The sequence below is a fragment of the Phoca vitulina genome, unplaced genomic scaffold (genome assembly GCF_004348235.1).
Source record: "Phoca vitulina isolate PV1807 unplaced genomic scaffold, GSC_HSeal_1.0 scaffold2, whole genome shotgun sequence".
In the NCBI taxonomy this organism is placed as follows: Eukaryota; Metazoa; Chordata; class Mammalia; order Carnivora; family Phocidae; genus Phoca; species Phoca vitulina.
The window spans coordinates 64,552,182-64,567,656 of record NW_022589705.1 but is presented as its reverse complement, the minus strand read 5'-3'; the positions used below and the strand labels follow the sequence as shown (position 1 = coordinate 64,567,656).

Sequence of the window (15,475 nt, the reverse complement as noted above, 5' to 3'; positions counted from 1 at the left end):
TCCAGATGACTAAAGACACATGAAAAGATGCTCAACAATAATACTCATCATCAGGGAAATACAAATCAAAACCAGGATGAGATACCACCTCACAACTGTCAGAATGGCTAAAATTAACAACACAAGAAACAACAGGTGTTGGCAAGGATGTGGAGAAAGAGGAACCCTCTTGCACTGTTGGTGGGAATGCAAACTGGTGTACCCACTCTGGAGAACAGTATGGAGGTTCTTCAAAATGTTAAAAATAGAACTACCCTATGATCGAGCAATTACAATACTAGGTATTCACCCAAAAGATACAAAAATACAGATTTGAAGGGGTACATGCACCCCAGTGTTTATAGCAGCATTATCAACAATAGCCCAACTATGGATATTGACTGATGAATGGACAAAGATGTGCTGTACGTACACACACACACACACACACACACACACACACACACACACAGGAATATTACTCAGCCATCAAAAAGAATGAAATCTTGCCATTTGCAACGACATAGATGGAGCTAGAGTGTATTATGTTAAGTGAAATAAGTCAGAGAAAGACAAATACCACTCATATGTGGAATTTAAGAAAGAAAACAGAAGAATATATGGGAAGGGGGAAAAGAAAAAAAAAAGAGAGAGGGAAATAAGCCGTAAGAGACTCTTAACAACAGAGAACAAAGTGAGGGTTGATGGAGGGATGTGGGTGAGGGATGGGCTAGATGGGTAATGGGTATTAAGGAGGGCACTTGTTGTGATGAACACTGGGTGTTGTATGTAAGTGATGAATCACTGAATTCTACTCCAGAAACCAATACTGATTGTATGTTAACTGCCTAAATTTAGGGACGCCTGGGTGGCTCAGTCGGTTAAGCGTCTGCCTTCAGCTCAGGTCATGATCCCAGGGTCCTGGGATCGAGTCCCACATCAGGCTCCTTGTTCAGTGGGGATCCTGCTTCCCCCTCTGCCTGCTGCTCCCCCTGCTTGTGCTTTTTCTCTCTCTCTAATAAATAAATAAAAAAAAAAAACTACCTAAAATTTAAATTTAAAAATAAATAAAAATAAAATGTACCTAGAAAGTATCAAGCAAAAAAAAAAAAAAAAAGTCAAATATTATCACAAGGCTTATAACTTAAAAAAAATAATCAGCTGTCTGCCCCATGCCACCCCACCACCAAATTCACCTCTTTTAACTGTTATATATGGTGTTTTACACCTACATCATTCCTCTATCTTCAAATTTATACTATTTATTCTGCACCTGATTCCTTCTAGCACTTCCACAAGTCCAAACTCCTTCATCTCACTTGGGGTGGCTTTTACTATACTAACCAGTTTCCCTACTTCCACTCTAAACTCCTTCAGTTCATTTGCCACAGAATAGCTATTTAAAAAATGAAAAATCAGATACCACTCTTTTGTCTAAAATCCTCCCTGGATTTAATGAGCATAGAATAAATTCAAAGCTCCTTTCTACATCCTACAAAGCCCCCACATAATTTGGCTCCTGCCTATATCCCTGACCCCATTTCCTATAAGCATGCTCTCTTGAGCGCTTTCTCTCTCTCTCTCTCTCACCCCCCTACCCCCTCCCCCTCTTCCCTCTCCTTCCTTCCATCCCACCCTGTCACTGTGTCTAGCCACAATGATTTTCCTAATTGTTTCCTGAACTGTCAAGTTCCTGCACCCCTCAGGGTCTATACCTGCCATTTCTTCTACCAGGAACACTCTTCAGATGTTCTCAGAGCTGGCTCCTTATCATTCTAGTCACTGCTCAAGTGTTACCAGCTCAGAGAAGGCTTCCTTTACCATCCCCTACTTAATATATCCCTCACTCCCATGCCACCATCCCAGTTACACTCCACTTGATCACCCCGGTTTATTTTCTTCACAGGAGTTGTGATTATATGAAATTAAATTACTTGTTACTTTTTTTTTTTTAAGATTTTATTTATTTATTTGTTAGAGAGAGAGAGCGTGGGCACGAGAGAGTGAGCAAGAGTACAAGCAGGGGGAGCTGCAGGCAGAGGGAGAAGCAGGCTCCCTGCTGAGCAAGGAGCCCGATGCAGGACTTGATCCCAGGACCCTGGGATCATGACCTGAGCCGAAGGCAGCCGCTTAACCGACTGAGCCACCCAGGAGTCCCTTACTTGTTACTTTTATGGTCATTGTTTGTCTCTGCAAGTCATGGAAACTCCATGAAGTTAGCAGCTTTTCCTAACCTACTGCTTAATCTCTAAGGCCTAGTTCTGTGGCAGCACTTATCAGAAGCTCAAAGATATTTGAATTTCTTTCCTAATTTCCTGAAGATCTAAATTACTTTGAAATCCTTGTTTAATACAAAAAAAAAACTTAATGAAAATTTTCAAACACAGGAGAGAATAGTATAACAAATCATTATACACAGTTTTAAAAATTACCTACTCCCAGGGGGCACCTGGGTGGCTCAGTCAGTTGAGCAGCCAACTCCTGATCTCAGCTTAGGTCATGATCTCAGAGTCCTAGAATACAGCCCCATGTAGGACTCCGCATTCACCACGGAGTCTGCTTGGGATTCTCTCTCTCTCTCTCTCTCTCTCTCTACCCCAAGCCTCCCCCCATCTCCTGCCCCGCTCACACAAAACTCTCTCTCTAAAATAAATGAATGAATCTTTAAAAAAACTTATGTACTTACAATCAATCTTACTCCAATTACACCCCTAGCCATTTCATCTCCCACCAGCTATTTTTTCTCACCAGGTTACTTTGAAGTAAATCTCAGAAATAAATTCTTATATACATATAATTGCAATATGCACAATCTTTAAAAATTTACAAAATTTAGGGCCCCATCTCCATCTGGGAGCTAGTTATCAGAATCTCTACAGTAAGGCTTAAGCATATGTATGTCTGAAATTTTCTTCAGATGTTCTGATTCAGCTAGAATGTAACACATCCAATGACTGACATCTGGGAACAGTTCTAGAAGGGTCAGAATTGTCAGTTACATAAGAACCGTATCAGGAGAGACACTACTGAAAATACCATTTACAAAACAAACAGTTTCTGAGTTAAAACACCAAAAGAATATTAGAATTTAAAAAGAAAAAAAGGAGGATGAATGTTGAATCAAAGACACCTTACTTGGATACAGAAAGTGGTTGATTAAATTCTTCCACAGCAATGTTGCTTTCTTCAAAGCTGGGAATATCAACTGCTTTCAATGAAGATGCGCTACCTGGAGGACTTGTGACTTCATTATTAATATCAACAGAAAAATTCATGTCCTCACTGGAAATCTTGGTATCATCTTGCCTCTGCTGAGATGCAGGCTCTTGATCATCGCCTGCTGCATTCCAAAACAAGCTGGCACCTGGAGGTTAAATGATTAACCAGATACTGAAACAAATATTCTACTATAAAAATAATCCTCTGACAAACCTCTAAGTAAGACTAAGCGTATTGTGTTAACACAATTACCTAGAAATGTTTTCAGATTTTATCTTCTCAGAAATGCCATAAAGAGGTAAGGTGAAAAGACAGAAAACTGGTGTACAAAGTGGGGGAGGGGGGTGCCTGGGTGGCTCAGTCAGTTGTGTCTGACCCTCGGTTTCAGCTCGGATCTTAATCTCAGGGTCGTGAGTTCAAGCACACTGCACTCCACACTAGGCGTGGAGCCTACTTAAAAAAGAAAAAACAACAATAAACAACCTGGGACAAAAGGAACAGGGGACATTCTGGGCCTTGTCTCTTCAAGAGGTGTAGCTCTCAAATGATGTGTTTCACATATAAAGGTTCTGAATACAATTTAGGGTGTATGTGTGTGTACAGAAAACTGCTGTTCTGAAAAACAAGGGAAAACATATAACGAGTCCCTAGGCTCTCTGATTTCTATCTTTTTTTTTTTTTTAAAGATTTTATTTATTTATTTGAGACAGAGAGAATGAGAGAGAGAGCACATGAGAGGGGGGAAGGTCAGAGGGAGAAGCAGGCTCCCTGCCGAGCAGGGAGCCCGATGCGGGACTCGATCCAGGGACTCCAGGATCATGACCTGAGCCAAAGGCAGTCGCTTAACCAACTGAGCCACCCAGGCGCCCTCTGATTTCTATCTTTAAATGCAATATTCATGAGAATATTCAGGGACCTATCAGACATACGTAGTATCAGGCAAGTATTTAAAAATCAAATGTTTGGGGCCCCCGGGTGGCTCAGTCAATTAAGCATCCAACTCTTGGTTTTGGCTCAGGTCATGATCTACTCAGAGTAGTGAGAAGTCTGCTTGAGACTCTCTCCCTCTCCCTCTGTGACCCCCCAAAGCTCACATGCACACGCTCTCTCTCTCAAATAAATAAATAAATCTGAAAAAAAAAAGACAATTATGAAAAAGTTATGTAAGTGATGCTACTCTTCTGGAATATTTGCCAATACATACCTTTAGGAAATTAAGTATCACTATAGAATAAACATGCTTTTAAAAGCCATTTAGTTCTAACAATTATTAATAATGCTTTTTTCTGCATATAAGTAATAACCACCCCAGGTCATCCAAGTTGAATAACTGAATATGAATCTATGAGGTTTCAAAATAATTTCAGAATATCAGTTTAAACATGTAAATGACTTCATTCAATTATCTTTTATTCACACACATTATGATTCAGGCATCATGTTAGCTAATGAGATATAATCATGGAATAAGGCAGTGTTCGAGATCCCAAAGGCTTATAGTCTAGGAACAGATACAGAGAGAACCAAGTATAATACAGTAAAAGTACAGAGTTTATAGGAGGAAACTGCACTTTTTTGGTATGTTTGGTATGTATGTTTGGTTAGCTCACAATACGCACAGCTCCTTGTCCACTACCCCTTTACAACACATACAAACTTCCTCTGGGAACTGTCAACCCCGCAATTAACAAAGGTGAGACTCCAGCAGATATGTCCCTATTACATGCTTCTCAACCCCCTTACCATTGAACCAGGGATTAAACCCTAATCCAAACTAGGCCATTCAGGTTCTCTGAATTTGAAACAAGACTAAAGGAGAGTAACCTGGTTTGTGTACATGGCTAAAACTGTGTAACATACACTTTGGAGCTTTGGGTGAGCTAGAAAAAACTGAGTAGAAAAACTGACTAAAACAGCCATATGGTTGGACAATCCTAATGGTATTCCAGTTTCTAGTTCCAGTTTTTTCTTGAAGTCAGCCCCACCCTTGGCCTTGGTTTTCATGAAACAACCTCACATCCTTCCAGTAAATTCCCCTTCCTTACTTAAATTATTTCAAAGTGGTTCACATTACTTGCAGCCAAAGAATCTTGACTAATACTCAGTAATATCTGACTTATAAATGTACAAGAGGTTCTTCCTCCCCTCCCTCCTTGCTCCCCTCTACATGGACAGTTAACAAATGGGTTCAGAGATAGAATATAGAAATCTGCCTTCCTTCTTTTTCTCCCTCTCAAATCTTTATTCTCCAGGCTCAAGTCTTCATCTGTTACTTCTACAAATCTTAGGTCATCAACCCATCTCCACTCCTCAAATGTCTGGGTATCACCATCTTCATTTCTCAAAGCAACTCAAATGCAATAGATATTTAGACCGAACTCATCCTCTCTCTTTTGCTTTTCTAACTTGTCCTCCCTAGGTCATCTAAGCTGAAAATCCTGGAGTAACTTTTATTTTCATTTTTAATAAACTTTTAATATTAGAATAATTCTAGATTTATAGAGAAGATAATACAGAGTATATTGTATACTCACCAGTTTGACCTGATGTTAACATCTTACATTACTGTGGCACATTTTTTAAAATCAAGAAACCAATATTAGTGCATTACAATTAACTAAATCTCCAGACTTTATTTGGATTTCACTGATTTTTCCACTAATATCCTATTTCTGTTCCGGGATCCAAACCAGTAACTTTAGAATCCTACCTCTTCCAATTGCCATATCCAATTAGTTACCAAATCTTAACACCCTACACAACTCTTTCTCTTCATTTTTACCACCATCACCTTATGTACTAGGCATCTTGCTAAATCTTGGGGACATTCTTGAAGATCTCATGGTCTGGTGGTGAGCAAACATGTAAAAAAAATATATGTCATTTACATTATTAAGTGATTTTTCAAAAAGGCCTTCAATAGTGCTTACTGAATAAAGGAGACATTCCTTTTCGAAAGGTGTAATAAAGGTTCTCCATAAAATAGGACAGTACTAGACAATTCACAGCCCTGTGTTTCCTCACTGTGCCCCCACTATTTTCTCTACCCATCCTGTTCTGCCATCTCTCCACTCCACCTACTAAAACCCTACATACCCTTTAAGGCCCAGAATCAATACCACTGCATAGATGAAACAAACCTTCCCTGATCCCTCAAACCACAGATGACTTTTCTTTTAAGAATTGGGTCCAGTCCAGGAAAGAAGCAAAAACAATGTATTATGTCATGTGGTCTCCCATTTGTTTTCAGATATAGTTCTCTTTCATAAAAAGTAAAATTACAAAGACTTAAGTAAGTGATACTCTCTTCACCTTGGTTTTGGTTCTGTTTGTACCATGCACCAATTTCAGTGTAAAAATTTTAAGTGATTTGAAAAGCATTTTTAAAAAATTCCTTACAAATTAAAAAAAAAAATGAAATTACCTGTGCTCACAGCAATGCTTACACTTTTTCTCATGTGCAAGCCAGGGGAAGACTGTGCTTCCATGGAAACCAGCTCCATTTGTCTTGCAGCTTGCACCATGTCTTCAGCAGAGGCTGTCTTAGGGGAACAGGGCTGCAGAGACTGTGCTTCCAATAAACGCTGAATCTGTATCAATTAAAAACATATTTTAAACTGGCAGTGAAGTAATCAACCAAACTGGCAGTGGAGTTTAAAAATGAATTACAAAGTGCCGCAATTATCAATAACTTTTAACCCTATTTTCTCACAATTCAGTTAGATCATACCATAAAACTTATTCAATGCAGAAATCACTTTCCTTCATTATTAAGAAGTATTTAAATAGGCTAAGTGTAAATTTTATTTATTTATTTATTTTTTAAAGTAAACTCTATGCCCAACAAGGGCCTCTAACTTAGAACCCTGAGATCAAGAGTTGCACGTTCTATTGACTGAGCCAGCCAGGTGCCCCATGGCTAAGTGTAAATTTAAAAGTGAAAACATAAAGGTATTTAAACTGGCATTCATAAATGGACACTTGTGTAAAAAAGCCTGAATGTTAACACTTCTTATCAGTGTTTTATTCCTATTCCACTTACAAATCAAAATTAGGAGCTATATTCTAACTCTTTACCAAAGAGTGAACATTTTTACACAAGGTTCTTCTTATAAAGGTTAATCAGAATAGCCCATGTTTGGCCATGCTAAAACTGGGAATTATTAATAACAGTAGCAAACACATACTGAATGCTTCCTGTTTTATAAGACACTACAGTAAGAGCTTTTATGCATGATTATTACAATCCACCCCATAAAGAATCTACTACTATTAAACACACTTTACAGATAAGAAAACTTGAGAAATTAAAGTTACTTGCCCAGGTCATGTAACTAACAAGTAGCAAAGCTGAGGTTCAAACACCAAAAGTTTCCCCTGCTCCTCTTGAAACTGAAATGTAACTCAGATATCATAAAATTCATCCCTTTAAAGTATAGAAGTCAGTGGTTTTTATTACATTCACCACAAAGTTTGCAACCATCACCACCATCTAATTCTAGAACATTTTCATTAATCCCCTGAAAAAACCTGTACCACTAGTGGTCACTCTCCATTGCCCACACCCAGCCCTCTGGCAACCACTAATCTACTTTCTGTCTCTACAGATTTGCCTATTCTGGACACTTTACATAAATGAAACCACACAATATGTGGCTCTGTATCTTGCTTCTTTCACTCAGCGTAACATTTTCAAAGTTCATCTGTGTTGTTGTAGGATATGTCACATTGTGTTTACCCATTCATCAGTTCATGAATATTGGACTGTTTTTACTTTTGGCTATTAGAGATAATGTTGCTATGAACATTTGTGTACAAGTTTTTATGTGAGCATATTTTTTTCATTTCTCTTGGGTATATACTTAGGAGTAGAAGAGCCTCCCTTTTTAAACACTGTGATTTTCTAATTCCCTATAAATTATACTATTGTGGGGATGCCTGGGTGGCTCAGTCAGTTAAGCATTTGCCTTTGGCTCAGGTCATGATCCCCGCCCCCCCATGCTCTCTTTCTCAAATAAATAAATCAATAAATAATCTTTAAAAAAAAAAATAAATGCTACTCTGCTAACTTTTAGGATGAGCTATTTAACCACTATGAGCCTCAATATCACTTAAAACTAAAGTAGCTGTAAGGATTAAGAAACAAAGTAATTGTAACTTTTTGAGTGTTTACTATAGCCAGGACCTACACTAACCACTTTATATATACACATATACATATAGACACACACACATATACAGAAACTCATTTAACCATCAAATCTACATATAATACCAATCACTGCTCCCAATTTACAGATGAGAAGAGTAAGGTTTAGAGACATCACACAGGAAACATTCAATAAAGCTATAGTGATTAATTGAATGGTACTGGTGCTAGAACAGATAGGCAAGTCAATGGAGAATATAGTACAGAAATAGATACAAACATATACTTCCATTACAGCATAAAAAAAATATTTCCAAGTCAATAACAAAAAGATATATTATTCAATAAATATATGAGGCCAGTTCTCTGAGGATTAAAAAGGAAAAACCTCTTATCTCATATATCAAAATAAAGCAACAAATATAATCCTGAAGGAAGAGGGAAGGTGAAAAATAAATTTTTTATAATCTTGAAGAAGAAGGCTTTTCTAAACATAATTAACACCCAGAAAGAAAATGACCGATAAATCTAATTATATCTAAATTGGAATATTCTGCACAAAACAAATGGTTAAAACAAAAAACATTTAAGACAAACTGTAAGAAACGCTTACCACATATACATGATAAAAAAACAATTTCCTTATATACAATGAGCTCTTACAAATTAATTAGAAAAGGACCTAAAATGAGTAAATGACAGACTTTACACAAAGAAAAAATAAATGGCCAATAAATAATAAAATGATCAATCTTGATTATATAATACAATGCAAATTTAAAAAGTGTCTTTTTATAAGACTGATACTAATTTTAATAGCTTGATATGCACATGTTGGAGATGTGGAAAAACAACTTTGGAGTATTAAATCGGTACAACCTTTTTGGGTGGCCATTCTCACTCATTCAAGTTACAAAATATGTATTAAGTAATTATTATAAGTGAAGTACTATTCAAGGTGCTAAAAAAAATACAGTGATGAATCTTGTAAGTTGCCTCCCTAGAGCTCCCTAGATACAAAAACCAAAAACTTGTAATTAAGGCCTGACTGCTGAGAAGGAGTGAGCCATTAGAAGGTTTGGGCAGGGGCACCTGGGTGGCTCAGTCGTTAAGTATCTGCCTTCGGTTCAGGTCATGATCCCAGGGTCCTGGGATGGAGCCCCGCATCTGGCTCCTGTTTGGCGGGAAGCCTGCTTCTCCCTTTCCCACTCCCCCTGCTTGTGTTCCCTCTCTCGATGTGTTTCTCTCTGCCAAATAAATAAAATCTTTAAAAAAAAAGAAGGTTTGGGCAGAGGGCAAGCTCAAGAACCTAAAGTGGAAACAAACAAGTTCATGTTTTTGAAGAACAAAAAGCACACCCTGCAACTGAAGTGTAGTGAATATGGAAGACAGTAGCAAGAGAAGAGCTAGAAGAGGCACACAGAGCCGAATGACAAGGTTTCAAGGGCCAGCGTAAGAAATTTGGATTTTCTTTTTTTTTTTTTTTAAAGGAATGTGCCTTGGAATAGGCCCTAACCACTTTTTTTTTTTTAATTTATTTATTTGACAGAGAGAGACACAGCGAGAGAGGGAACACAAGCAGGGGGAGTGGGAGAGGGAGAAGCAGGCTTCCCGCCGAGCAGGGAGCCCGACGCGGGGCTCGATCCCAGGACCCTGGGATCATGACCTGAGCCGAAGGCAGACGCTTAACGACTGAGCCACCCAGGCGCCCCAGAAATTTGGATTTTCTAATTGCAAAGAAAACCCACTGAGAGTGTTAAGCAGAAGCCCTATGATCTGACTTGAGTGTTAAGAAGATGGCTGTCATGTTTCCAACTGCAGGAAACAGAGGGACAGTACTGGAAGTAGCATGGTTGGATAAGAGAAGAAGATGGTTTCAATTAGGGAGGCACAGGAAAGACGGTTAAGGAACAGTTTAGTTCAAGATACATCTACAAGGTGAAACCTGGGTTTCTGACACCCAGAATTTTTGCCTGAGCAACAGGATGAGAAGTGATGTCGTTAACTGAAATAATAATGATAATGAAAATAGTAATAGTTAACATGTACTGAGCACTAACTATATGCCAGGCACTATTCTAAGCCACCTTTCCCTAGTAACTCATTCAATCCTTAGAACTCCATACACTTATGTACATTCTTATTTTGTGAATGAGAAAACAGAAGTCTGAGAGGTGAAGTAATTTGCCCAAGATTGCATTAATTTATGTTACAATGAAACTGGACTAAGAACCCTAGGAGGCTGGTGCCAGAGCCCAATCCCTTCACAACTATACCAAAATGAGACTTGGAACAAGTCTCCATTAGGAAAGGAACAAGTTTGGCTATCTTTGAACATTTAAAATGCGTGTTCTCTTCGACTACACAAATCTGCTTCTAGGGATCTATGCTACAGAGATATACGCACACATGCAGGGAAATGCCAAGTACAAGGATGTTGACTGCTGCACTGTTTGCAATAGCAGAAACTTCAAACTGTGGAATAGGAGACTAATTAAAAAATTTGTTGTATATCATTTTAACAAAATCCTATACAGAATAAGATAGTTCTATATATACTTAGAAATAGAAAATGTGTTAAGATATTTTTACATGTAAATAAGGTGGTACCTAAAATAAAGTTAAAAATTTTCGCATGAGCGGGCGCCTGGGTGGCTCAGTTGGTTGGGCAACTGCCTTCGGCTCAGGTCACGATCCTGGAGTCCCTGGATCGAGTCCCGCATCGGGCTCCCTGCTCGGCAGGGAGTCTGCTTCTCCCTCTGACCCTCCCCCCTCTCATGTGTTTGCTCTCTCATTCTCTCTCTCTCAAATAAATAAATAAAAAAAATCTTAAAAAAAAAAAAAAAATTTTCGCATGAGCAAAATAGTATGTGTATTTATCATTAAAGCATTTTCTACATCATTTTTTATATTCTCCAAGTATGATTCAGATAATGTACTCATTAGTCTATATTTACATTTTATTTATTTTTTTTTTTTTTAAAGATTTTATTTATTTATTCATGAAAGACAGAGAGAGAGAGACAGAGGCAGAGGGAGAAGCAGACTCCCCGCGGAGCAGGGAGCCTGATGCGGGACTCGATCCCAGGACCCTGGGATCACAACCTGAGCCGAAGGCAGACGCCCAACCGACTGAGCCACCCAGGCATCCCTCTATATTTACATTTTAATCCCAAGTAACTAAGATTTCTATTTAAAAGATCTTTTTAGTCTTTTTTAAAAAACAAAACAATAAATGAGAACTATTTCTTTTCAATGTGAAATCTTTAGCTACATTAAAATGTGTGCCAAATATTTGTAAGGGTTTGTAAAAATCAAACTTATATTTTACAATTTCAAAGAGTTCTAAAAAACAGTGTAGCTACATTTTTCTCAGGTGTCCTATCCACAGCATTTTTAAGCAGAAGTTGTCTTTTAAAAATTTTTTTTTAAAGATTTTACTTATTTGGGAGAGAGCACGAGCGCACAAGTGACGGGAGAAGGAGAGGGAGAAGCAGATTCCCTGCTGAACGGGGAGTCCATCATGGGGCTTGAACTCAGGACCCTGGGATTATGACCTGAGCTAAAGGCAGATGCAGCTTAACTGACCAAGCCACCCAGATGGTCCTAAGCAGAAGTTTTAAATTGTCTTTTTTTGTTTTTCCAAAATGCAAACACTATGACTCCAGTTTTACAAAATAAAGATTTTTAAAAAATTATACATGTATATAATGTCCATTATACATATATTTGCATAGCTATAGGATCATGAACAAAATATGGAAGAATACATTTCAGCTTGTTTTCATTCATACTGGGGGGGGGGGAAGGACGGAGGTAGGGGATTTGTGGTATGTAGAAGACGGGGACCAGTAAGAAAAGGAAAAAAAAAATGTACAAGACTGAATGGTGTAATGATATAACTAAAAGACTAAAAACTGCCACAAAGGCCTGAAGAAAGGAAGCATTTCATAATAAAATGAGTGAAACATATCTAATATAGATACACAGAAGAGGTTCTAGATCTATTCTCTAAAGGTACACTGGCTAAAAGTACTAAACATACTACAGGGTTGACAAATTAGAGCTGCATCAGAATCCATTATGCAGGTTTTACATTTAGTTGTATACCAAGGTTTACTAAACTACACAGACTTCTTGTTAGAGGTAACAAATGAAAGAAAAATGTAGTTATACTGTGGATTAGGATATGCACAAGGCAAAGAAGAGAAGGCTTACTTTCTAGTCCCCGTTCTACTCCTAATTAGCAATGTGTCATTGGGTAAATTATTTTCTCTCTCTAATCCTTTTTACTAATCTGTAAAACAACGTTTCCAAGGTTTTTTCTAGTTTTGGTATTCTACAATTTTACCCCATAAGCTGTAATTACTGAAGAATTGCCAGTTATTTTTAAGAAACCGTATTAATACCATGAATTAAAAGAACTAAGAAAGCTCGCAAACCTGTGCCTGAAGCAGTCTCAGCTGTCTGTCTTGCTCTGTGAGGAATCTATATGCATCTGGAGATAGTCCCATCATTCCATTATCTGACTCAGTCTTGGGTGTGTGCATGCATACTGCACAAGGTGGTGGGTTACATGAGTCCACATGTGAGGGTAGTCTTGCCACAGGCGATGGTTCTACAATGCTGTGGGGAGAGCAACCACCCTTGTTTCCCTGAGGTCTCAAGGCTATAGGACTACTTGAAGAACAGAATGCATTAGGGTACAGAGCTGGACATCCACCTGGGTGAAATAATGAATGCTTGTGAAGGGCTTCAGACTGGAGGTCTTGAACAGACCCTACTGTATTCACTTCTTGCCAAGAATTTATTGAACTATACTGCACGTGGCCATGATGCTGACAACAACTACAAACATTTGTAGGACAGTAAGACGGTGGTGGTGGAGTGGGTATCTGAAGTTCCATTGGTCTTCCTGAATTATGGGATGAAAAAACAAAACTGTGTGGGTGAGACCGTGAGGCAAGAGAAGACTGCTTGGAATTAAATGTGGAGGATCTTACAGGATATTCTTCTTTGTATACATTTGTATTAGAAGATGGCCTATTAAGAGAAGATGGTTTAACACTGTTCCTGATATGCAGGTTCCTGTTCTTACAGCTAGATGGCTGTCTTCCTTTGCTGTGTCTCAAAGGAACAGTGCTCTGAGTTAATTGACTTGGTAGCCCTTTCAAGGAAAGCTCTCCAGCTTCAGCTTCTAGACTGTGTTTGTCATCGTAAAGCTGGGGTTGCAATGGCTCCAAGTGTTCAGAGTTTTTAATCAACAAAGAAGGATTTTCATTATTCACCATTTCCAATGGCTTAGGCAGAGGATTTGATTCTATGAAATTGCCATCCAACACAAGGGAAAGTTCAGGAACTGATGGTTGGATCTTAGAAACCTATAAATGGGAAAGAAATGAAAGAGGAAAAGTATTTTTTAGGATGTTGAACTAATCTAATATTTTCCAAATTATATCAAATTACTTATTAAAAAGTGTTTATTCTTTAGACAGTTGACACATATTTTCTGGGCATCTTCTATGTGCTAGCACTAGGAATACAATGTGAGTAAAATAAACAAGGTCCTTGCTTTCACAAACTCACTGAACAATGGAACTCCTTTTATTGGAACACTGATTATGTTGCTTAAATCACATAACACAATATGGGAAACTGTCTTATAATAGACTTTTTTACTCTCTCTCTGCAAGGAATGTATCACTGGCAGAATGCTTCAATAGATCTTGTAGCAAATAATGTTTCTGCATCTTAAGTAACCAACGATCTTCCGATAAGTATTTCAGAATATTTTTCTACTAAGTGAAATTATTCCACTGTTATTCTTTTTACCAATACCAACTAAAAGTTAGAAGAGAGGAGAAAAAGTAAACTAAATATGCGTATGGTGAATTTGGTTATGATTTGATATTAATTTTTAAAAATCTTTCCTATTCCTTTTTCTTCTAACAACTAATTGGTCCAATTAAGGCATGACAATTCCACAATAAGCCACAGGTTGCCTGCAATCAAAAAATTATAACGGGTTATTAGCAATCTCCAAAAGCAAGTATCATTTTTCTCAGATTTGGTGATAACAATCAATGGTATAGAATGTTGAGACTATATGGGTTAAAAACACCAAGTTCTGAAACCAAACCTTCTGAATTACTAGCTTTAATGAATTCCAAACATCCTGAATTCCAGCTTTACTATTTACTAGTTGTGTAATACTGGGCAGGCAACTTAACCAATCTGTGCCTCAGTTTTCTCTGGAAGCAATAATTACATGTACTTATTACAACATGTACACATATATGCATACGTATTATTATATATATAACACATAATAGTTACATGTACCTGTGAAAAATATCTATACCTGTATATACAGATATATCCATATAGATATATACCTAGATATATCTTTGAATAAAACTTAAATAAGTTTCAGGTAATATTATTGAATGCTTTAACATGAAGAGATTTTAGGTTTCTAAACACATAGGTGGGTTCTTTACAATGTTAGTGATACCTTCTGACTCACAGGATGAGGACTAGGAATTGGTCTTGGAGAAAAATCTTCATCTTCAACACCAGAGTCACGATCATTTATTGGCATTTTTCCTGGAGATAACTTTTGGGAAGACCTAAAGAAGAGAGGGGAGTAAAGAAAAGACTTCAGTAATCTATTTGTTTATTTGTTCTTTCTTTTTGAAACTGAGTAAGTCCTTTAATAAGCCCCAGCAGTATCTGGATCATTTAATTTAGTATCTGACAACCACACATTATTTTGTTTTTCAGGCCAGTGTTAGCTGCCTAGAAAAGCTGGTCCAGTCAGATTCATGCTTAATAAACTACCTCCCTTTGCCTGATCATGGGAAGTTTAACCCAGTTATTTTTATTTATTTTTTTTTTAAAGATTTTATTTATTGGGGCGCCTGGGTGGCTCAGTCGTTGAGCGTCTGCCTTCGGCTCAGGTCATGATCCCAGGGTCCTGGGATCGAGCCCCGCATCGGGCTCTCTGCTCGGCCGGGAGCCTGCTTCTCCCTCTCCCACTCCCCCTGCTTGTGTTCCCTCTCTAGCTGTCTCCCTCTCTCTCTGTCAAATAAATAAAATAAAATCTTAAAAAAAAAAAAAAAAAAAAAA

At 37.8% G+C, this 15,475-nt stretch overlaps 1 protein-coding gene across 4 annotated transcripts in view; it reads right to left on the bottom strand.

The window, feature by feature from the left end:
- Nucleotides 1–15,475, bottom strand: part of STIL (STIL centriolar assembly protein) — a 74,583-nt gene that overhangs the window by 30,065 nt on the left and 29,043 nt on the right. For all 4 annotated transcript variants that reach the window (XM_032429560.1, XM_032429578.1, XM_032429570.1 and 1 more), the window contains 4 exons: nt 14,862–14,976; nt 12,790–13,728; nt 6,623–6,788; nt 3,115–3,343 (listed from right to left, as the gene is read on the bottom strand). In XM_032429560.1, coding sequence (XP_032285451.1) covers nt 3,115–3,343; nt 6,623–6,788; nt 12,790–13,728; nt 14,862–14,976 — 1,449 coding nt within the window. The remainder of the gene's footprint in view (nt 1–3,114; nt 3,344–6,622; nt 6,789–12,789; nt 13,729–14,861; nt 14,977–15,475) is intronic.